Here is a 25,927-nt window from a genome sequence, read left to right on the forward strand (position 1 = left end):
GACTGGTCAAGTCCAGTCACTGACCCCAATTAGTTTGGGCTGGATTAGGTATTATTTTAAGTTTATGGTTTTCTCAAAACCACAAAACTCTTTCTGATTGGCCTGTGCCTTCCTAGCCCCTCTCCCCCCAATTCTTTGTTTGCTCAAGACTTCTATTGATCACTTAATTGTTCTGTGGAATCTTAACTTTTCTTAACCACTCACTTCTGAAAAATTCTTGGTCTGTGGTACCTACTATCCCACATACCTTGAAGCTTGCAACACTGTGGAAACCTAACTTTTCAACCTTTCTCACAAAGCCAATTCTTGAACCGCCCATAAAAATTATAGGTCTGGGGAGCTATTTATCGGATTGCTTATGAGTAATAAAGTCCCTGACTTGTGAGCCTTTGAGATTCTGTGCTCCTTTTCAGTTCCTCAACAATGCTCTCTTGTCATAGTGTAGGCCAATCTTGACTTGGAATGATCAATGGCTTCTTGTTTAGATCAAATAAACAGAAGTCCAATAAAGTGATGTATTACAAATATTAAAAATACATTTACCTGTTAGCAAAGCATTCAAAAAGATAATGTGATTGTTCTGCTATAGACTATTTTCTATTTAAGTTTGTAAGATGTAAAATATGATGCAGAAGTTATTGTGAAATACTGCAAGAGTTGTTTAAATTTGGCAAATAAGAGCACATTTAAGGAGGTTGTTATATGTATCACAGAGGTTATATACAATTTATGGGTGGGAAATTACCACTTTTGAGTTATTCACATTATCCTATATTTATTTAGAGGATTAGAGAGAATACAAAGAACAAAAGTAAAACACTTTCTGTCCTTAAGAAGCTTACATTCTAATGGATAAAAATTGCCATTTATCCTTTAAAATTAAAGCACTTTATATATATATTATTTAATTTGATCCTCACAAAAATTCTTTGAGATAGTTGCTACATATATTATTTTTCCATTTTATAGATGAGGAAATTGAATCTGAGAAGAATTAAATGATTTGGTGGAAGGTCATATACCTCAGATGTGTGAGGTGGTGGATTTAAACTCAGATACTCTTAACACTAGATCCAGTATTTTATTATGCCATGCTACTTTTATTGATGAATGATTTGTATAAAGTATAAAAAGTTACTGTTTATAAATCAAACTGTATCCATCCATATAAAAGCATCCTCCATAACATGATTCTATGTGATATGAACCATGCTCTTTCTGAGTAATTGAAGCTGCCTTATTTGAAGTAAATGACTTTCTCTGATTCCATTGGTGGATACCTTAGCTAATGTTCTGAATTTCAGGAGGATATGATTGTAGTCTAGTACTTTAGTATGGGTATTCCTTCTCCTCAAAAAGATTGCAAACTTCCTGATAAGGTTTAAGTCTGGCACTAAATGATGAGATTTGTCACCAAATGAAAGGGTTTGGTAGCAGTTCACATATGAAGACTTCACAATGGCATTTCTCTTTGTCAAAGGTACCTTTATTTATGAGAAGTTACAGGCAAAATGAAGAGATAAAATAGACATCAGGAGTTATGAATATGAAATAGATTTGGGAGAGCATATAGTTAGCAAGGAAAGGAAGGAGTTTTAACAATTACAAGATAAAAGATAAATTTCCCAGTGGAACTTTAAATTAACCAAGAAAAAGAGAAAGTGTAGTGAGGTGAGAGTATACATTAATTGTCAGGCTAAATGCATAGAAGAGTATAGCACCCTAAAAGAGTTAGCTATAACAAGGAGAAAGACACCCCGAGTCATAGAGGAGAGGTGAGGAGAAAGATACCAGCAGGTAGAACATGGTGTCAGATTAACTTAAAAGGAGTTCAGCAACGATGGCATAGATCCTGGTCAGATTTATAGAATGGGGATTTGTCCTCATAATTTGACTTTCTGATTAGATACAGTAAGATGGAGTTTCCCAATACCTCCACAGGGGTGGAATGTAAGACTAAACTCATCCCCATTAGTTCCCTTCCCTTATAATCTTTTTTTTTATAATCGAATCAGTTTTTCTCTTTTTTTATAATCTTATCAGTACTTATCAGATACCACTCAGTATCTGCCAACCCCCACCTACTTACCCAGGACTTCTTCACTCCAGCACTTTCTCATTATGAGTAAAACAAACCCAAACATGCCATTTCCATGTTATCTTGTTTTCCCCATTTTCTCTTATGTGCTAATTCATTTTGGTGGTCCTACAAAGTGTTTGAATTTCTGCATTTATTAAATGTACATTCATATACCTGTGGCTTTACTGATCCTATGAGATTGGAAACTCCTGACCTACCAAAATTTGAAAGTGGGATGAGAGAACAAGTTGGAAAGACAATAGCAACCAGACAATTAAACAAAAAACAAAAATAAAAAAAAAAAAAAAAAAAAAAAGAGGGAGGGGTGGGTTTCATTTGAGCTTTGAAAGATTCCATATATGGTATTTAACTTCTGCACTAAGTGAAGGCTTATTAATAGACTGCTTTCAATGGGGATGATAATGATATTTTATCTTTCAAAATTCTGAACTATTAGTAGTTAAAAATAAAATTCCATTTTCTTAGATAGAAGGTACAAGATTGAGGATTTGTCTTATGATCATTAATAATTTTCATGTTGAAATTAGACTTGCCAAAGTTTTAATTTCTTTTTACTTAGGATGGAGCTAGAGAAGAGGGAGAATTAAATTCATAAGATAGCTTTGTTTAAAAAAGAAGTCCAAAACACAATTCTTATTTTAAAAAAAATCTTAATTGGTTAAATTGCTCATATAAAAGTTGGTTTTCCATAATTTGTTTGCAGATATGAAAGAGCTGAAGTGATGCATATACTTATTCATAACTGTCTAAGAAAAACTTTGAGTTGAATTAGATTATAAAAATAATAGTTTTGAACTATAATTATAAATATGATAGTTTTGAGTGATAATTATAAAATAGTTTTGTTGTTCTTTGTTTACCTTGTTGTAGGTATATTGTATATTTTCCTGATTCAGTTGACTTGCTTCATTATTTTTGAAAATTTTGATTAAAACTTTGAGTTTATAAACATTACCTTGTTTATAAATAACATTCTTGGGAGAGACCACAGCAATAAGGCCAAATAGGCAAAAATGTACATGATAACTTTATGACATATTTAAAAGGAATGACAAGTTGTACATAATAGATTTATAATGTCATGTATAATCATCTTTTAAAAAATTCTGTTATGTTTTGAAAATACTTATTTTAGTACCTTAATAAAATAAAACATATTTAAAAAACACATCTTACTCTAGATTCTGATTCATAACTTTCATATCCTGAATTTTATACCTTTTATTCCAATAAATATCAATGACTATTATACTACCAGTACCAGTGTAGATTCATAACTTTCATATCCTGAATTTTATACCTTTTATTCCAATAAATATCAATGACTATTATACTACCAGTACTAGTGTATAATTAAAAAAAATTTTTTTAGTTCATATGGAAAAACAAGAGGTCAAGAATTTCAAGGGAATTAATGAAAAAAAAAATCAAATGAAGGTGGCCTAGCTATACCAGATCTAAATTTATATTATAAAGCAGCGGTTACCAAAACCATTTAGTATTGGCTAAAAAATAGACTAGTTGATCAGTGGAATAGGTTAGGTCCAAAGGACAAAATAATCAATAGCTCTAATAACCTAGTGTTTGACAAACCCAAAGACCCCAGCCTTTGGGATAAGAACTCAATGTTTGACAAAAATTGCTGGGAAAATTGGAAACTAATATGGCAGAAAGTAGGCATTGACCCACACTTAACACCATACACCAAGGTCAGGTCAAAATGGGTTCATGACCTAGGAATAAAGAATGAAATTATAAGTAAATTAGAGGAACATAGGATAGTTTACCTCTCAGACCTGTGGAAGAGGAATGAATTTATGTCCAAAGAAGAACTAGAGATCATTATTGATCACAAAGTAGAAAACTTTGATTATATCAAATTGAAAAGTTTTTGTACAAACAAAATTAATGCAGATAAGATTAAAAGGGAAACAATTAACTGGGAAAACATTTTTATAGTCAAAGGTTCAGATAAAGGCCTCATTTCCAAAATATATAGAGAATTGACTATAATTTATAAGAAATCAAGCCAATCCACAATTGATAAATGGTCAAAGGATAGGAACAGACAATTCTTGGATGAAGAAATTGAAACTATTTCTAGTCATATGAAAAGATGCTCCAAGGTATTATTAATTAGAGAAATGAAAATTAAGACAACTCTGAGATATCATTACACACCTGTCAGATTGGCTAGAATGACAAGAAAAGGTGATGCAGAATGTTGGAGGGGATGTGGGAAAACAGGAACACTGATACATTGTTGGTGGAGTTGTGGATACATCCAGGCATTCTGGAGAGCATTTTGGAACTATGCTCAAAAAGTTATCAAACTGTGCATACCCTTTGACGCAGCAGTGTTGCTACTGGGTTTGTATCCCAAAGAGATCTTAAAGAAGGGAAAGGGACCTTTATGTGCAAGAATGTTTGTGGCAGCCCTCTTTGTGGTGGCCAGAAACTGGAAACTACGTGGTTGTCCATCAATTGGAGATTGGATGAATAAATTGTGGTATATGAATATTATGGAATATGATTGTTCTATAAGAAATGACCAACAAGATGATTTCAGAAAGGCCTGGAAAGACTTACATAACTGATGCTGAGTGAAATGAGCAGAACCAGAAAGTATACTTCAAAAACACTATATGATGACCAATTGTGATGGATGTGGCCATTTTCAACAATGAGATGAACCAAATTAGTTCCAATATAGCAGTAATGAACTGAACCAGCAAAAGAACTCTATGAACCACTATATAGAATTTCTAGTCCTAATTTTGTCCGCCTACATTTTGGATTTCCTTCATAGGCTAATTGTACATTATTTTAAAGTCCTATTCTTTTTGTACAGCAACACAACTGTTGGACATGTATACATATATTGTATTTAATTTATACTCTAACATATTTAACATGTATTGGTCAACCTGCCATTTGGGGTGGGGGGAAAGGAGGGGAAAAATTAGAACAAAAGGTTTGGCAATTGTCAATGTTGTAAAATTACCCATGCATATATCTGGTAAATAAAAACTATTAAAAAAAAATTTACTGCCAAAGGTAATTCAATCAAGAAATTTTGGAGACCATATGCCCCCATTATTCTTTGGAGAAATGACTTAAAATATATATATTCTTTCTGTTCTCTTCTTAGTTACTCCAGAAGCCATCGGTTTCTTATCTGCTGTTGGTGTCTTTATTGTTCTATTGGCAATTCTCTTCCTCTTCATCAACAAGAAACTGTGTTTTGAAAAAATAGGGGGTCTCCCATGTTTGGAACATCGAGGAAAGAGAAAACGCTCCAGGGGCAAATCTGGGGTTCATGAGGGACTGGGTAAGCATTACGACTTAGTAATTCTCTTGAGTTTCATGGGTTTGAAACATGGAGGGAATATAAACTCATGTTTCTAGTATATGTTCAGATAAGAATAACATTTAGATTTTTAATGTTGACATAATATTCATCAGATTCCATTTTCGTTTTTTCCCATATCTCTGTTATAAGATTATATCTATATTAAAAATTATATTTCTGTTATTAAGTATGGTGATCTTAAAAAAAACAAAACAAACCTCTTGATATCTTTTGATTTTTATATCATCTTCATTTCCAAATGTACAACCATAGATTTCAAATTAGAAGGGACAGCTAAGGTTATTAATTCTAATCCTCTGATTAGATTGAGAGGAAACTAAGAACTGGAAAATTTAAATGATTTGCCTAGTGTCACTGAGCAAGTTTCAAATGCAATTTTTTTCAGGCTCCAAATCCAGAGATCTATCCATTACCCAATGCTTCCACCTTCCACTCCCAAATAATCCCCAAGTTGTAATGAAAATTTAAAAAAGGAAGAGGGGAAAAAATGAGCAAAATCTAACACACATATACACCAACCATTCCTGTCAATATCTGAAATGTTTCACATTTTTTTCCCATTCAAGAAGGGAAGGAAGTGTACATTTTTGACTCTGTTTCTCTCTCTGTCTTTCTGTCTCTGTTTGTTTGTCTGTCTCTATCTTACCCTCCTTCTCTTTCTTCCTCCCCCCCCCCACTCCTATGTCTAGGATTATGATCTCTTTAGAGATTAATGAATTGTAGAAAATGACTACACTTTCCATTTTAACTTTAGAGATATTGATAGAATATGGCTTCTAGGGGAAACAGCAATAATTTTAAGGTCCCCTGACCTTGGGGTGCTTTTGTTCTAACAATCTATCAGTGATTCTACAGTCTTCTGGCTTTGTAATCTGTGATCCTGAGGTCCCCCTCCCCCACCCCCCCTGCCAACATTGGAGTTTGGGCAATCTGTCTGTCAATGATTACAAAAGTCTTCTGGTCTAGGAATATAATAATATTTCTTCCTTTAGACTTTAGGGAAGATATATTAGTGATACTAAGACTCTCTAAGCTTAGAATGCTATCATTCTGACAATTTTGTCTGTCAATGATTCTAAAATCTTCTGGCTTTAAGATAGTCTTAGTGCTGGTCAGTGATAACCAAATTCCTGAGAATACTTCTCAGTTCTATCTCTAGGCCATAAAATTAGCATATCAATAACATGAAGAAGTAGATAATGTGTCTCCTTGCTTTTGGATCTTTGCTAAATTCTTTTGGACTTTAGCTCACTTCAATGACATTACAATGACAATAAACTTTGTTCCTTGACTTAAATATGGGTTCAAGCCTGCAAATTCTTTTGAGACACCTTACAACACAGGTCTGTGACCCCCAAGTTTTTGGGCTCCCTTCCCAACCTCAACATTATGATTGCTTTGGGGGTAACAAAAGCAAAAGAAAAGTCACTGTATATGTGGCTCCCTCCTAAAGTGAGCAAGGATAAGTTTTTGAAATGAAAAGGCTCTGCCAGGTTTCCTTTCCTTAAGCAAATATGACAAAATTTTATGTCTTACTTACCTACCTTTTCAAAGAGGATTTGTTGTTATCCCTAGCTACCCTTATCCAGAATCCTGTCCCTAAACAGTTTCAATTTCAGTAGTGGTCTCAGGACAGGTGTTTGACTAACAACATATCTCTGGAATTACAATGGCTTTAAAAGTACTTTATATCATCATTCTATCATCTCATTCTAAAGCTTTATGTTATAGGAATAAAAGACTGCTTTTCAATATACATTGACCTGCCTTTTAAAGAAATATTCTTAAGGTTACCAAACAACTGGGCTTATATTATTTTTTCAAATCAGTTTGGTTCCCTTCTTCTCAATGGGAGAAAGAAGGGACATTAGGGAGAAATAAAATGTAGTCTTTCTCGGTTGTAGAGAAAATCTCTTTCTTTCATGTCTTATATTGTTATGCCTCAGTTTCCCTAAATTGTAATACCTCATTTTTCCCTACCTCAGTTTCCTTGATTTGTAATACCTCAATTTCCCTGCCTCAGTTTCCGTGCCTCCCTTTTCCTGAATTGTTCTGCCTTAATTTCCCTGGTGGCAACTCTCCCTCCTAGCCATTAAGACTGAGATAATTAGGGATGCAAAGCTCTGGTCACTCTGATATTCCAAAGAGTCATATAAAAATCCAGATGGCTTTTCTCAAATACCCAGATGGCATTCTCTATCTCCTGTCCCCAGACTTCCTGTCTCCTGCTAAACCATCTTCTTGACCCCCCCCCCCCAACCTGTTAGAATTAAAAAGTTATGGTCCTTCCTGGAATTTCCGCTCACCCAGCACGCTGCCTTCTCCCCATCTCACTCTTGCCTTTGTTTCCCTGATTGCTGGAGTCCTATAAAAGTCTCTGGATCACTTGCTTGTGGCTGGATGTTTTGAGACAAGAGTCCAATCCAGCCAATTGGCTATGGCTAGTATGGCTTTGCTAGTCCAAATTCTCCACTATTAAAATATTAAAAACTCTAATCTCTTTCTTGCCTCAGTTTCTCTAGCCTTTCATTTCTGGAGATCCTACCAAGATATGAGATTTGAGAGCAAGATTAGAGATTAGAGAACAGGTCTCCACAGAAAGCCCTGGACTGGCTGAATATGAACTCTTTGGGGGAGGCTGGTCTCTGGTTTCTTCCAGAATCTCACAGAGAGAGCAGTTCTAGCCATAACAAGAGCTCGCAGTGGACACTCCCATTTTGGCCATGTGGAGAGTTTTGAAATCCCCACAGGGTAAGTTTTCTGTCTGGCCTGATTGCTAGCAAATCTGGGTCCCCAGAAAAAGTTGGTCTGAGAAGCCATACAACTCTGGGAAGTGTTAAAAGGATGTCTTGTGGCACAAATCTGAGTGCCTTCTGGCACAAATATGGGTGCTTCTGAGCACAACTTTCGGTGTTTTTTTTTTAAAACACTACTGGTCTGGGTGCTTCTAGGTACAAATCTGGGTGCTGATTGGAGCTATTTAAAAGGCTCCATTTAAGTTTCTGGCAGGGAGCAATTGTTAACCTGAAAACTTCCCTCACTGCACTCCTGAGATATCAAGAATTTGCCCCTAGTTTGTTAAATGCTATGTCTGTGTGGTCAGTGTTTGTGACTTGTCTCTCTGCAGTGATGATTTAAGGAGTTTTGTTAAGTTCAAGAACAATGATTGAGAAACTTGGCAATTGGTCATTTCAATATTGCAAAGGTACTTAGCATAAAAATGCTTGTGGTTTTTAATTTCTTATTGGATTTAATTGTACCTGTTTGCACTAATTTGAAAGAAAAAGGAACAGAGAAAACTTGGCTGCTTTTAAAATCTGACAGAAAAGCCACTAGTAGAAAAAAAAAAAGGGGGGGGAGCAATAAAACCTTATCTGATTCAAGTTGCAGCTCTGCCTGAGGGGAGATAAGAGAGAGAACAAAAGAAGCTGATGTTAATTGCTTTGGAGAGAAAAAAAAAAAAAAAAAAAACCTCTGGCAAAGGGAAAAAAAAGCCTCCTTGTCTAATCAAACTTCTGAGAGCTAGTTAAAAAAAAAAATATGTATATATATATATATATATATATATATGTATATATATATATATATATATATATATATATATATATATATATATAATTCAGTTTGTCTGCAACATTTAATTGGAATTTAGGGAAACTGAGGTATTACAATTCAGGAAAACTTAAATATTACAAATATTACAGGGAAACTGAAGCATAACAATATAACCTTGACCAGAGCTGAACATTGGACAGGTAGATTTAGCTGCCATGATCATTCAATAAAATGACCTTTTAATTTTATTTCAAAAACAGTATCAGTGAGCAGCTAGATGGCATGGTGAATGGAGCACCAATTAACCCTGAAGTCCAGAGGTCCTGAGTTCAAATCCAGATTTAGATACTTACTAGTTATGTGACCCTGAGCCAGTCACTTAATCTGAATTACATTGCCCTCCCCTCCTCCTGACCCCCCAAAAAAAGAAAAAGAAAAAGGAAATGAAAAGTATGTAACAGAAGTTGAGTTTCATGTGAAAAATAGCCTGGGGAAACCTTAGAGAGACAAAATGGTATAGTGGTAGGAATACTGATTCTGGAATTGGAGGACTTAGGTTCAACTATAACTTTTTATGCTTTTTATGTAATGATCTTTGGGTTAGTCACTTACCTCTGTGGGGCCTCATAAGGGGGTTGAACTAAATTCTCATCTAAATCTTTGATAGATCCTATAATATTGCTGTTGTGCATCCCTCCTTCTTGAAGAGGAAAGATGACATCAGAGGGTGATTTGCAAATGAATTGGATTTAAGTGAGACAGGGCTGTGCAAAGTCATCAACCTCATATAAGGTATAGATCAGAATGATGGATGATGGCCCCAGCTGCAATGGGAAACTGTGACCTTTTAAAGCTAAATTCTGAGAAAAAAGATGGATTGTTTTGACTTCACATAAGAATCAATCTGGGAGGGGAACATCTTATTCTAGAGCAGAGATGGCCATTAGATAGACAACTGTATGTAGCCACAAGCTTATTAGCCCTGTCAGCATAGAATGACATGGGCAATAACATGGTTTCTTTCCCCCTTTCCCTGCTTCCCCAAAGTGGTACATAAATATGTTCTAGACATGTCTGCTTTGTTCTTCCTGGCACATAAAGCACTGGGACCATAGGACTCACTATTTTTTAGAGTTAAAAAAGTACATATGTGTATATATATATATATCAGTTTTTTGGGGGGAAGGTAGGAGTGGGAGTGGTGGTGTGTGTGGGCAAAATTGTCTCTTTGTTAAAAGGGACAAACAAAAAAAAAATCACCTTACTAGTTTTCTGTGGGTTCTTTAATTTGTAGTGTTGTTTTCACTAGACCTTTTCTTTCATTCATATGGGGAATGAGTAAACTCTTACCAATGTAAATCAGGACCTGCTCTGAAATTTATAGTTTTAGAGTATGCTTACAATTCAGAGGAGTGAGGGGACTGGCTCGGGGCCACATAACTTGCATGTGTCAAAGACAGGATTTGAAGCCAGATTGTTCCTTCCTCAGGGTTTCTACTTACTATATCATATTGTTTCTCAATCATCCAATATGTGTATAAAAATCTCCAAAAGAGAAGGGACTTGGAAGTTGGAGCTGAGGCCAAGAAGAAGGCTTCAAAGTGGAAGTGGTTCCAGATTAGATTGAGGAAAGAAAATGTTTTGGAAATTCCCTCAAACATGATACCATTTTCATAGGTCCCAAAGCTGTCAGGGACCTTAAAGATTATCTTGTCAACTCATTCTTTATACAGAGAAATAGAATGAAGCTCAGTGAGAGGCTAAATAACTTGCCCCAAATCACACAAACTAGATCTGGAACTCAAAGCCAGCTCTTTTGGCTCCAAATTTAGTTTTTTTCCCCTTAACACCACTGTCATTATTCTCATGCTGAGATACTGACACAAGAAAAAGGCTTAAATGCATCTTGGATAGAATCATAGAATTTTAGCACTGAGAAGCCTTCGAGATTATGCAAATCTGTAAAATTACTCACTTTACAGAGGAGAACAATGGGACCCAGAGTGGAGGTGTCTTGTTAAAGTCACAAAGCAGGAACAGAAATAGAACATAGGTCTCCTGATCCCCATGATATTGTTTTTTTTTTTCTTCTTTATTACCTATTGTTACTATTCCCTGCAGTTGGGTGAGATTTTACTACAAAATATTTGTATTCTTTGACCCAGTCACTGTACATTACATATAATGGAGGACTCCAGAGTTGTCGAGCCTGCTTTTCAAGGCTTTGTGTCAAAATCTTAACATCATTTCAGCATATTTTTCCTATGTTTATTTCCTTAACATTATATCCTTCTTTTTGTACAATTTGGTACAATGTGCTCCCTGGTGGTGTGTGGGTGTTCATTTTCAGTCTTTAGAGTTGTCACTCTCTATCAATGCAAATATGCATTTAGGACATATTTAAAATGTGAATTATCAAGTGGGCGCTTTTTATTGGGAAGGGGAGAAAAGAAAATTTCCCTCTAAATGGAGGCATTGTGATAACAATATTCATTTCAAAACACATTTTGTACAACTGAGTAATAAGCCCTTGAAATAGGTGTTTATGCTAGAAATACTGATACAACTTTAACTACAGCTGTGGAACATTAGCAAAATACTATTCACAGTAATGAGCTGCTAAGAACAACAGCCTAGATGAATACATTGTCTTCATTACTGAAATTTAAAGATTAAAGTTGGTAATGTTTTCTTTTTTTCAAACTTAATGGGCATCAAAAACTAAGGTTAGTGCTATTTAAAATATTTTCCTTTTCGGCTCTTGGTTTTATATGACATTTTGTCTGAGTATTTTTAAGACAATTGTAAATTATACATACAAATAAGATGGGTTACAGTAAGCATTAAACAAAATAAGAAATTGAACTAGAAATCCCTGACTGGTTGACATCTTTTGAACATCTATGAGAATGTGTGGATTAAAGGGTTGAACTAAACAAATTCTAAAGCTCTCCCAATCAGAACCATGTCTAGGATGGAGTAGCCAGGATTATGAATGCATGAGTATAGTATATATGTGCATTTCCTCATTATTTCAGTCTCCAAAGGCTTGTATCCCTGAACAGCATATAGAGGGTAGAGAAAGGAGAAGGTATTTCCAGGAGGGAGTGAGGAAATTACTTTGCACAACCTTGGCATGAATGCCTTCCATCCTCCTAGTATTCTTTCAGTGATAAATTTGAAAGGGAGTGAAGAAATTTTTCTTTTTATCCCTATTGCTTAGCACAGTGTCTGGCACATATTAAGCACTTAACACATATCTATTGAATAGGTGACTGACTGGGTAGACATAGAGGAAGAATGAAAAGACTTTCCTATTCACTGAAACTTCAGGAGCTGCCAAAAAAATTAGAGTATTACTCTCAGGGTATTCTGGAGTCAACTCCAGCTAGCTCAGGAGACCCATTGTTTCAATGTCAGTGGGAGCATTACACCTCAGAAATGGGAAATCACTACCAATCAAGGTTTCTGTTGTTTTGTTGGTTGTCTAGATTTAAGAAAGTGTGTGCATACATTATACCTTCTCCCTTAGGCCTGGTTGTTAAAATTTACTAACACATCTCTTACAACTTCCCATCCTTTCTTTTCAATTCATATCCCCATTAAAACGTAAATGTTGTCCCAGATTTTCTTTACACAGTTCCACAAACGTTTTTGAGGTATCAGAATGGGAACTGTAATATCTGGCCTTTGGCTCCCTGTTCTGCCACCGACTTGGTCTGTGATAATGGTATGAGTCATTAAAATAGAGGTTGAAATGAACAATCAGGACTCATTGATTGAAGATTGAATTGAATTGATTCATTGATTGAAACTGAAAAGGAATAGAAAGACATTCCTCAGAGAGATCTAACAAACTTCTTCCTTCTGGATATGAAGGGAAGCCTTAATTATAATACAAGAGTTTTTGGAAGAGGGTGTAGAGCATCATCTGGAGCAAATAAAATGAAATTAGTCTTTAAAACAACCTTTTAAGCCAAATTCAAAGGAGAGAAGACATGGAAAAACTCTGGGACTTCAGTCCTTCTGAACAGTCCCTGGGAGGCACCTGGGAGGAGGTGGATAGGAGTAGATCAGGATTGGGCTGATAAGGAGCTCACCTGGTGGAGGAGGGGGAAACCTGCATCTGGTAGCCTAGAATTCCTATTCGTCTCGCTAACTAGGTGCTAAACTGGTGAATAAGTGAAAGTGCTATCATCACCTTCTAAATTTCAGTGCTCTGGCCTAGTTATAGCTTTGTTAGCATGTTCATTTATTGTCGCAAGAGGAAAGTAGTGGGCAGACATTCTCATTTCCATTTCACAGATTGGGAAAGTGAAGTACAGAATGAAACTGACTCAGGGCTTCAGAACTCCTGTGGAAGCAGAAGTTGACTAGTTACTAGGTCAATTATTTTCTTTTCTACCCCATTGTTTTTATTAACTTTGTTAATAATAAGTTTGCCTTTGCTTTACATAATAAACCAGATATTTAGGGAAAATGTTTTACTTTTTTACATCACTCAAAGTTGTAAAAAAGTAGCCAAATGGAAATATCAGTATAACTTAGAATAAATTTAGTTAGATTAGATACTCTTTGAGTTTGTTTTTGGCTTTAAAATTTCTATGATTCTATAGAAGTATACAAATTTTACATATTATAGATGCTTTTTACTATATTCCATTTTTTTCTTTTATGCCTGGTCTTTTTTTTTTTTTTTTTTTTTTTTCCCCTGAGGCTGGGGTTAAGTGACTTTCCCAGGGTCACACAGCTAGGAAGTGCTAAGTGTCCGAGAACAGATTTGAACTCTGGTCCTCCTGAATTCAAGGCTGGTGCTCTATGCACTGCGCCACCTAGCGGCCCCCATATGCCTGGTCTTTCTGTACACAATACAGAAATTGTGTTTTTCTGGTTTGCAATTAATTTTTGCCAAACAATAACTCGTCAAAATTTAACAAAACAGTGACTTGTTAGTGAAATGATTTGAAATACAACAGCTAGCACATGTTCTAACTCTTTTGTCATTCCTTAAGGCAATTTTGGCCACAGTACCTGTCTTTTCACAATAAAGCAACAATTGAATTCAATTTAACAAAAGTTTATTGGGAGTATTTAGTTGCTTGGCAGCTGCCTGTCAACTGATGCTAATGGATTTTTTGCCTTCTTAAAAAAGGTATATTAAATGTCTTCTATATGTAAGGCGTAGTGGAAGTGTTTACAATAAAGTTAAAATTGATCTAGAAAATATGGGAAATATGACATCTACTCAGATATAATACAAGATCAAATGTGAGAGCAGCAAAGGTTCTAGGTAAATCTAAAAAGAGAATGTTATAGTGGATAAGATGCTGGATTTGGAATCAGGAATACTTGGATTCAAATCCTTCTTCAGATACTCTTTGCAAGTCATTCTAGACAAGATACTCTAGATAAGTCATTTAATCTACGTCTCATCTTTCTCATCTATAAAATGAAGGGGTTGGCTTTATGACTTTAAAGATCCTTTCCACCTCAAAATCTATGATTCTATCCTGTTTTATCAAAGGGATTTGGGGAAGACTTCATGGAAGAGGTATCTCATAAGCTTAGCCTCCGTGAGATTTTTTTTTCTTTTTTGATTCCCCCAGTTAATAAAATTTTCTGTCTGTGAAATCATACTTGTAAAAATATTGTTCAAAAATCCTCTGAGGTGTTGAGCTGGTTTATGAAATGACTAAGAATATAGATTGCTTTCCAAATGGTTGAATCAGTTCACAATTCCATCAACAATGAATTACTATCTCAACATACCCTTCAACATTTGTTGCTTTTATCTTCAATCATTTTAGCCAATTTGATGGGTGTAAATGATATTTCAACTTTCTTTCTAATGTGTATTTTTCTATTAATAATGATTCAGAGCATTTTTATATGACTATAAGTTGTTTAGAGTTTTCACTGGAAAACTGCCTGTTCATATTCAGGGTTTTTCCATGTCTCTCAACTTGGTTTAACAAGTTGATTTAAAGATTACACTTGTTCTATTTATCCTAGATATTCCCATACCCTTCCAAAAACTCTTGTATTCTAATTAATGCTTCCTTTCATATCAAGAAGGAAAAAGTTTGTTAGATCTCTCTGAGGAGTGAACTAGTTATCTGAATATCTAAGAGGATTCAAACTCATCAGGGAGTTAGATAGATGTCTATTATTCAAGCATATGAAGACCTTCCCCCTGGGAATAGGAAAGTGAGAACAATTTGTTTCAATAGCCATGAAAACAGCTAATTTTTAATTTAGTTAGTGAAAACCTGGTTTAGCTGGTTTGCCAAGATACTTTTACTGGTGTGTGGCTGTACATAATACAGATTTTTGGAGCCACCAATGAGAGGTGGGTGAGGGTAGAAAGCAAAGAAGGATGAGCAGCCTTGAAAAGGCTTCATTCAGCAAGTCCTCACAGGGGAGGAGCTAATCCTCCTGAACACTCCATATACCCCACTTAAGTAGGTTCCAGATTTGAGCAGCATCTGGACAGGTAGTGTCTAGTGGAATAGTGCTAATGAGAACAGTGAGGAGCAAGAGAGCTGTCCTGGCAGAAAGAGCACAATGATTGGAAGACATCAACAGTCCAATAATATTAGAGGGATGGTTTACCTGTACATGTGTGTGTCCTGAACACATATGTTCCTTGTTCATGTACTTCTCCATGTGTTTTTTCTATCTGCTTCCATTTTTCCCACTGATAGGTTTATTTGAAGGAGACCAAATCCTATTGGAAAAATATTTTGTTGCTACCTTTTAACTTAATGCCTTAATTTTGAACTAATTATCTCTTCTAATTTACAATTAAAGGAAAACACATCACTGGGGGCTCATGAGCCACTGGAGGATTTAGGGGCCCTACAGAGCATGGGGAAGGCATTCTTTGGGGCATCTGTAAAGTTGTGAGGGTGATCTCACCAGATGCTGGACTTTGTGTTCATTTTTCATATGATTTATATTTTTATATCCATATGCCTGTATCCTCTCCTCCCCAGTATAATGTGAAGTCCTCTAGAAAAAAAAGCCATTTCATTAATTTCTTACACATTCTTAATGCTTTCTGTGTTAAAAAGAAAGATCTGGATAGATGATAGATGAGGAAAAACATACTTTAAATATTGAATGGCAAGAGAGCATGAGCTCATAAATTCATGTTTTAAGAGCTGGAAGGGAATTTCAGCATCATCTAGTCCAAAGCTTCTTAAACTGTGGGTTGATACCACATATGGAGTTGTGTAACTGAATATGGGGGGGTATCTCAAATTATGGTGTATTATTAGTAAAATGTTAACTTGTATACATATTTCTATATCTATTTACCCAGAATCACATAAAAATTTCTTGGGCAGGGGCAGCTTATTGGTGTAGTGGATAGAGCACCAGCCCTGAAGTCAGGAGGATTTGAGTTCAAATCTGGCCTCAGACACTTAACTTCCTGGCTGTGTGACCCTAGACAGTCATGTAACCCTATTGCCTCAGCAAAAAAAGGGGGGGGAGGGGCAAAAAGTTGTTGTTAGTAGAAAAAATTTAAAAAGTCCTGATCTAGTCCAAATTCTTTATTTCCCAAAAGAGGAAACTGGGGCTTAGAATGTTGAAGATACTTGCTCAGGTCTTCTTACTCCAAATATAGTACTTTAAAAAATGGGTCAGAATAAGATGCTTATAATGATTATGATTCAATGTAAATAGAAGAAAATGTTTTTAGGGAAAACATGAGAATCCTACTCCTCAGTGACCCTTCATCATTCTCTCATCTGACTTTCCTTTTTCCTATTCTTTTTTCCCCCAAAATTTATTTTATTTTAAATTTATGGAACAAAACAAGTACTTCTATAATGTTGTATATCATAAAAATCTTCAACTTAAAAAGGCCAAGGTCTTCCATTTTATCCAGGGTCATCTCCAGTTCAGCAAGATTTATATCTTGCCACTGGACCCAGATGGCTCTGGAGAGGAAAGTAAGGCAGGTGATTTTGCACACTCCTCCCTCACTTAAATCCAACTCACTTGCATGTCATGGCAGAACTTCTCTGATATCATGGTCCTCTTTGAGAATGAAGAACAAACAACAATATTGTAAAAATATGATTGTGCATGAAACTGCAAATCTATTATGTATAACTTATTATCTTCTTAAATTTGTAACAAAATCATCATGTAAATTTCTTTTTTCTTTCCTTTTTTCACTCTATCTCTTCTTTTCCTTCCCTTCCCCTTTTCTTTCTTTTCCATTCATTTTCCTCTCTCTTATATCCTCAATGCTAAATTCCACTTAAAATGTTCTCTTCTCTACCAATGCCCTAATGGCTTTCAATGTGTATGAATTGCTTTGATCTCTCTAGAACATCTCAGGAGTCAAAAATTTCATTTGATTAATTAACAAACAGGAAGCTAGAACTTGACATTTTTGTCAACAAGTGTTTTTTGGTGGGTTTTACTTAGTAATATATTCTCTTCACCCAAAAGAACCCAAGTTTTCTAACCTCCAAAACCACAGGATTATAGTTTTAGAGACAGAAAAAAAAACCCAAAACCCCAAACAAACAAACAAACAAACAAAAAAAAAAACAAAAACCTCTCATCTGGTCCATTCCCCTCATTATTAAATAGATGAGGAAATTGGGACCAGAAAGATGTAATAATCCCAGTAACCTCCCACCCTGAATAGCAAAGAAACTCCAAAAACCCTAAGTTTTCATGTCAGAATCACACCATCAGTTATAGCCCAAAGCTCCTTTTCCCACAGTGAAGTTCATATGAATATCAGCTAGCCACTTATTCTCTAGGGAACTAATCTTCCCATTAATCTAAATCTGCACCAATGTCCCTGGGTCCAGATTCCTCACTAGCTTTCTTTCCCCAATGCTTGATCTTGCTAAACACCCCAGGGAGCACCTAAGAAACCCTCCAGACTTTACTGATTTGGGAAGAAGAAACCCATACTAGGTGCCTAACTCTATGAGACCCTCAGCATACTCCTTAATTTATCCTCCTTAATCATCTCTCTATTTTCCCAAACCCCTCATGAAAATTTGCTTTATTGTCTTATGAGCTCCATGTTTCCTTGTTTTGGGCCCTGGTATTCTGAAACTCACCAAGTTTGGGTAAAGATATGAAAGGTTAAATGACTGTCTTTGGCTACCACAGGATCTAAGGTACTCTGACCTAAGGACAGAGAAAAGATTTGAACTCGGGTCCATTTCTTTATGCAATGCTGCTCCTGTAAATAAAAATTACTTCTTGGGTATAGCATGCTCAGAAGTCAATGGAATGAGCTGAATGTTTTCCTTAGACAATATGTTCCTTGAGGGAATTGATTATCTTTTTGGAATTTGATTATCTTTTTACCCTCTCTTCTCCCTTCCCACCCCCACCCCCTACCCTGTGCTTAGCACAGTGCCTGAAACATAGGCACTTAATAAATGGTTATTGATTCATTAACTGATTGTTTCAATGAGAACAATTTGAAATAGTCCCACTGCCTGGCATTTCAAAAATAAAGACTGCCATTTTGACCATTTTAGATAATGATAACTGAATGATAACTGAACATTTTTATTGTTTTTTCTCTTTAAACTTTTATTTTGTACATTTTAGGTCTAAAAATTATCTTCTTGGGTAAAGTTTCTTCTTTATATCTTTTTCCCTCCTCCTCTTTTTTTTTTTCCCCACTGGGGCATGAACTAAAGCCAATGTGGAGACAAAAAGACTCACCTTGCAAGAATGGGCAGATATAGCTATGCTAGTTCAGAAACTCCCATTACCTGTTTAACTTCTGTTCTTATAGTTTTATGGGCATGGTACAAACCCTTCAGTGGCTATAGGTAAAGTTCAGAATTGAAATGAGGATCTCAGTCTATGCTACAAACCTTTGTTTATGTATTATATCTAATAGCACATTACAGTAACATGATTCATGAGTAAATAAGACTATTTTTTTAATAATGATCCTATACCAGAACTTGGGACCAATAAAAAACTTTCATAGATCATTTTGGATATATCACAGAGCAAAGATTTAGGGAAAGAGATTATTATTTGATGGCTAAATAAAATTCTGGGAGAAAAATCAAGAGAGAGGTCTAGTTTTCAAAAGTCACTAATTGGGAAAAGTTGAGCAGAATATTTGTATAATTTCATGTCAGATATAACTTCCCACTATTTTATTTGTTTTTTTTTTTAAGATGCTAACTGCAGTTATGAGGGTTAACATGGTGTAGAGGATATTGCTAGGAAAATAGCATAGCATAACACAAATTGATCAAGTGATCTTGGCCAAATCACTTTAACTTTCAATGCTTTATGCAATTCTCCAAGAATTTAAGTTGTAAAGGAATTGATGACCAGTATTAATAAATGAAAGTTCCCTACATCTATGAAACCACAGTTATGGTCCCAATCTTATTCCTTAATTATAGATATATCTTACTCTTATTCAGTGTTATTAGAATAGGATATGGGGAGGGAAGGGAGAGAAGAAAAGGGGAAAGAGTAGTGAAAGAAGCATTTGATCTCTTGTCCTAAGCTAACTTCTTATGTCCTTACTTTTCTTGATTGAAAGATAAGTCTTTTAAAAGTTTTTATTTTTTAAAATTCCTGTTTAAAAAAAAATTGCCTAAGTGTAATATGGAATGTGGATTATTCATTGACCAAGAATGTACTGGTACTGACACGTTATTCCTACAAGTTGGTCAAAGTCAAACTACATATGAAAGAAAACTAATAAAAGAAAACACTAAGTAATAGCAGCGACCACACCATAAGAATAATTATTTCTGCTCATTTATAGTTTATATATGAAAAACTTTATCATCTATGTTCTTTACATTAGGTTGCATGGTCAGTTACCCTAGAAATAGATTCATCATATAATATTTTTTGTTTCCTTTGAGTCAGATATTAATAACAATGACTTTAAAGTGCTCTACTAATATGAATTATTATAGAAATATTAACAGCTACATCCATGAGTCTACTGCACATGCATGAAAATGGAAGAGGAATATCATACTTTTCAATTAAAGCAAATAATGTTTCTCTTGAAAATTCAAATTACATTTCATCCATTCAGTCAACAGGCATTTATTAAATTGTACTCAAGTTGAAGCTTAAATATTTTAGCCACATAATGAAATGGGACTCATTGAGAAAGACCCTAAATGTTGGTAAAGATTGAAGGCTAAAGGAAAAGGGGATGATAGAGGATGAGATAATGTCATGAAAACAATGAAGATGAACTTGGACAGAATTCAAGAGTTTATAGAAGATAGGAGGATCTGATATACAATAGTCCATAAAGAATTGGACAGGACAGAATGACTTAACAACAAAATACATCAGACACTGTGTTAGGCACTGGAAATGCATGTACTCTACAAGAAAAAGAAATACGTTTTTGACCTCAAGGGATTTATATTCTAATTGGGGGAGAGGGAAAGACTACAGATAAAAGCAAGCTGAAAAGGAGGGCAGATACAGGAAGAATCCTCTACTTACAGGGAGAAGTGTAGGGGTGGAGGTTGTTTTCTATGTGTTAGTTTTAGGTTTATAGTGATCTTGATGAGATCTAGATTTTGGGGGTTTCCGGTTAGGGAACCAAGTGATGAGATTAGATTCAGGGAACCAAAATGAGATTAGGGTTTATGGTGGTCAAAGGGTTAAATAATGAGGTTAAGGGCAGGTTTGGGGTTCAGGGAACCAAATGAAGAGGTTTGTCTCCCCTAAATACCCTTAGGGGTTTGGCACATGGGTAAGGAGTTTTGGGAATCCTTCTTCTGGCAGCACAGAGGTCCTTTATAAAGGAATTTACAAACCCAAAAAGCTAGACTGATAAAAAGAGGTTTATTATTGGCATTGGAAAGTCAGTTTTTGCTCTGCATGAATAAAAAGACTGAATTCCTTAGTGGCAAAGTCCTGACAGATAGATATAAAGTCTCATTAGGGAAATAGGTGAGGATAAAGAGAAGGTAATGCTGAAAGAGAATATCATTCCAGTGGGCAGAGTTTGCTATGCCAAGAAGAGAGAGAGTTTCCTTGGCATGGCATATTAGCTCCTCTGCAAGGAATGAGTTCCGAGTTGGCTCTTTTTAATCTACAAGTTGGGTTTCAGCTTGAGCTGGGAAAATTGAGCTGGAGAATCTTCAATTGAATGGGATTGGAATTCTCCAGCCAAGGACTCAATCATCTCCACCTAGATAACAAAATGAAGCTGTGTGTCCTCTGGTGTGGTCTTTACAGTGGCAGGATTAAAGGAGGATTGTCCTTCAAGGAGTTTTAGAGTTTCAGGGCTCCCTTCATCAATCTGGGCATTCAGAGTTCAATCTGATAAGAAATGAAAATTTGTAACTGAACAGAATACATATTGATATTCCTTATACGGGTAAACATGAGCTTTTTGCAAAATAATTTGGAATTATTCTCTAATTCTAACTACTATCATAAAGAATTTTAAGGCTATGTGTTGGAGTTTAATTTCTGAAGACATTCAGTATGACATTAAATTGTGAACTCCATGGGGACAAACATTACTTTTGCCTTTCTTTGTATCCCTAGTGCTTAGCATAATGTCTAGCATGTAGAGGGATTTAATAAATGTTTATTGACAATGCAATAGGCACTTGCTAGTTGACTGATTGAGTGACTACTTTTACCAATAATATGTTCCCCCTCAATATGGACATAAGAATTGGGGTGCCTCTAAATTCTCATGTTTCTGACATGGCTACATTTCACAAAGTGCATATGTGTACTTGAGAAAGGCCAAACATATAACTCACTGATATTTGAAGAAACGGCTTCTGACTTTCTGGTCTACAATTATATCTGCCTAGGTTGAAATGTTAATTGGAAACATTAACAATTCATATTCTCTGTTGTTCTATTCTCCAGAGGAATCTCTATTCAAAGAAGGTCCTGTCTGGAGCATGTCTTAAGTGGGAGTAATATTCTACAGTTGTCAAAGGGTATTGCATATTTGCTATTTTTTTAAGGGCCGTACAAAGTTGTATTGTTTGTTACACTATAAAGAGACACTTGACAAGTAAAAAAAAATGGTGCCAGCTGTCAACTTGAAACTGTTTGAAGACTGGAAAGGAAGAATAATTTTAGTTCTGGTGGAATACTTAGAATTGTAGGGAACAGACCAATGCTTTTTCATTGAGCTGGGTATCTATGAGTATAGATACTTAACTAGCTATTGGAGTAAGTTTTAAAGTAGTCATTTGAGTAATATATTGGAAAATTTCATTGTTTTCTTAACCTAACAGGTTATAAAATACAGAGGGGGCATGTTTATGTTCATATAACTTTCTATTAATACATACATACATATATATATATATTCTTCTAAAACTCACATTAGGAAGCCAACATTTTATTCAGAATAGCTCTTATAATAATTTCAACTTGACACTATTCCAAGCTATTTGATTGACATTTAATGACAAGGTTGCAGGTATTATTTTAAATGTATGAGTTTAAGGAATTCCAAAAGCATTTTAATCTTCTCTTCTCTCTCTCTCTCTCTCTCTCTCTCTCTCTCTCTCTCTTCTCTCTCTCTCTCTCTCTCTCTCTCTCTCTCTCTCTCTCTCTCTTCTCTCTCTCTCTCTCTCTCTGTCTCTCTCTCTCTGTCTCTCTCTGTCTCTCTGTCTCTCTGTCTCTCTCTCTCTGTTTCTCTCTCTCTCTCTTTCTCTCTCTCTCTCTCTGTCTCTCTCTCTCTGTCTCTGTCTCTCTCTCTCTCTGTCTCCTTTGTCTCTGTCTCCTCTCTCTCTCTCTCTCTCTCTCTCTCTCTCTCTCTCTCTCTCTCTCTCTTCTCTCTCTCTTTTTTTCTTTCTCTCCCATTTTTATGCTTTTGATTTTTGAAACAGTTCCTAATAGCTAGGAACAATTAATGTCAGGTTCATACAATGGAAATTGCTATCTGCTTTTCTATCTCTGCCTCTCTTGTCTTTTTTCAGACACTGATGATTATATGTGTTAATTTATACTTGTCATTCTACTATAAAAATGCAAACTTACATAGTTCATGGCATGAAAATCTACCAGAAGAGAGTTAAATATTCCTTTTAGGATGTTTCTTTTTGAATTGTCTAGAAACAAATTAAAATATAAATGTTGGCATTGCTCTAAATGTTAGGCAAAGGTCTACAAAACTCTCGTTTATGTTTAACTTCTGAGATTGTCCTTTGAATGAGTTTCATTTCTTAGTAGGAAAAAGCCCACTCTCAGAAAGTACTATTTTTCAAGCCTGTATCTCTCTAATCTTCCCAAAAAAGTCTCCAAATAAGTAATGTTTATTCATGTGATATTTGGTGGTTCTTTAATTTAATTTTGGAAGTATGTCATGATATTCCATTTTTTTCTCCCTAAAAACTTGACTTTACAGTAGAAGATGCACCTAGTGTTAGTTCTGAGTATAGCTCTTTTGAGCATTTCAGAGAGGCTAAAAGTGACCGAAAAATGCCTTGTGGGCAGAGTTGCATCCATAAGTGGGAAGCTAGCAAGAACTTTCAGTGGACATACTACTAAGTTGACAGCAGATTCCACCCTTCATTAGTTGCTTTATTCTACTTTATCTAGATTTTATATTTTTTATTAATAAATTTTGTTTTTATATACTTTTCACTTCTATGTATGACTCTTTTCTTTCTCTATACTGTGAGCTTTCCTTCATAATAAAGATTTAAAAAGTAAAACAGTTCAACAAACCTAGCTAATACTTTTAATGAATATAATAGTATATTCAACATTCTGTACCCAGTCTCCTTGAGGAGGAGAGAGGCACACATTATCTCATCCCTTCTTTCAGGTCAAGCACTGTCATATTTATGTGGAATTCTGGGTTTTTAAAAAATTGTTCCTATTTATATGATTGTATTCAGTGTGTATATTATTTTCTAGTTTATATTTAACATCAGTGCATATGTTTTTCCCATGTTTCTCTGAAATTTTTTGTATTTGTCTTGTCTTATGGAAAAGTAATCGTCTGTTACATTAATGTGCAATTCTCCAGTCTATGGGTACCTTCTTTGTTTTATTAGCTGCTTTAATTATACAAGTACTAGAATAATTACTAAAATTCTTATGGCAAAGAATTTTAGAATTTTAATATTATTAGAGTGTAGAATTTAATTTACTATATTATGACGTTAGGATTAGTTTAAATGGGTTGTGCTAACAAAAGGTTTCAGGAATCATTATTATTACTCAACAAAGCCTTTATTTTTTAGCATTTAGAAGGAGAACTATATCAGGAAAATTGAAATAAAAAGGGAACAAAAACAAATAAAAAAAGGAATCACTACTTTGACCAACTTTATGCCAATAAATTTGATAACTTAAATGAAATGGAAGAATACCTTCAAAAATGTAGCTTGCCCAGATTAATAGAGGAAGTAAATTGGTTAAACAGTCCCATCTTAGAAAAAGAAATAGCACAAGCTATTAACCAACTTCCTAAGAAAAAATCCCCAGGACCAGATGGTTTTACATGTGAATTCTACCAAACATTTAAAGAACACTTAACTCCAATGTTATATAAACTATTTGAAAAAATAGGGTTTGAAGGAATCCTACCAAATTCCTTTTATGACAGAGACATGGTACTGACCTAAACAGAGAAAGAAAATTATAAACCAATCTCCCTAATGAATATTGATGCTAAATTCTTAAATTAAATGTTAGCAAAAAGATTACTGAAAGTCATTCCCAGGATAACATACTATGACCAAGTAGGATTTATACCAGGAATGCAGGGCTGATTCAATATTAGGAAAACTATTAGCATAATCTACTATATCAATAACCAAATTAACAAAAAGCATATGATCATCTTAATAGATGCACAAAAAGCATTTGACAAAATCCAGCATCCATTCCTAATAAAAACACTTGAGAGTATAGGAATAAATGGATTATTCCTTAAAATAGTCAGGAGCATATATTAAAAACCATCAGTAAGCATATGTAATGGGGATAAACTGGAACCTTTCCCAGTAAGATCAGGAGTGAAACAAGGTTGCTCACTATCACCATTACTATTCAATACTGTATTAGAAATGCTAGCCTTGGCAATAAGAGTCTAGACAGAGATTAAAGAAATTAGAATAGGTAATGAGGAAACCAAACTATCACTCTTTGCAGATAATATAATATTTATATGATATATAACCCCAGAGATTCTTTCAAGAAGTTATTAGAAATAATTCACAACTTTAGCAAAGTTGCAAGATACAAAATAAATCCACATAAATCCTCAGCATTTTTATACATCACCAACAAAATCCAACAGCAAGAGATACAAAGAGAAATTCCATTCAAAATAACTGTCGATAGTATAAAATACTTGGGAATATAGCTATTAAAGGAAAGCTAGGAATTATATGAGCAAAATTACAAAACACTTGCCACAAAAATAAAATCAGATTTAAATAATTGGAAAGACATTAAGTGCTCTTGGATAGGCCGAGCGAATACAATAAAGATGACAATACTCCCTAAACTAATCTATTTATTTAGTGCTATACCAATCAGACTCCCAAGAAACTATTTTAATGACCTAGAAAAAATAACCACAAAATTGATATGGAAGAACAAAAGGGCAAGAATTTCAAGGGAATTAATGAAAAAAAATCAAATGAAGGTGGCCTAGCTGTACCTGATCTAAAATTATATTATAAAACATCAGTCACCAAAAACATTTGGTATTGGCTAAGAAATAGATTAGTTGATAAGTGGAATAGGTTAGGTTCACAGGAAAAAATAATGAATAACTATAGCAATCTAGTATTTGACAAATCCAAAGATCCCAACTTTTGGGATAAGAATTCATTATTTGACAAAAATTACTGGGAAAACTGGAAATTAGTATGAGGGTTAGGCATGGACCCACACAACACCAC

General features: G+C 34.8%; 1 protein-coding gene across 4 annotated transcripts in view; it reads left to right on the forward strand.

The window, feature by feature from the left end:
* Positions 1-25,927, forward strand: part of SYT16 (synaptotagmin 16) — a 331,817-nt gene that overhangs the window by 161,243 nt on the left and 144,647 nt on the right. For 2 of the 4 annotated variants that reach the window (XM_074290314.1, XM_074290313.1), the window contains exon 2: positions 5,253-5,432. In XM_074290314.1, the coding sequence (XP_074146415.1) occupies positions 5,253-5,432 (180 nt within the window). Of the gene's footprint in view, positions 1-5,252; positions 5,433-25,927 lie in introns of those variants that run through there. The other 2 variants (XM_074290311.1, XM_074290312.1) reach the window with 2 other exon arrangements.

The sequence above is a fragment of the Sminthopsis crassicaudata genome, chromosome 2 (genome assembly GCF_048593235.1).
Source record: "Sminthopsis crassicaudata isolate SCR6 chromosome 2, ASM4859323v1, whole genome shotgun sequence".
In the NCBI taxonomy this organism is placed as follows: Eukaryota; Metazoa; Chordata; class Mammalia; order Dasyuromorphia; family Dasyuridae; genus Sminthopsis; species Sminthopsis crassicaudata.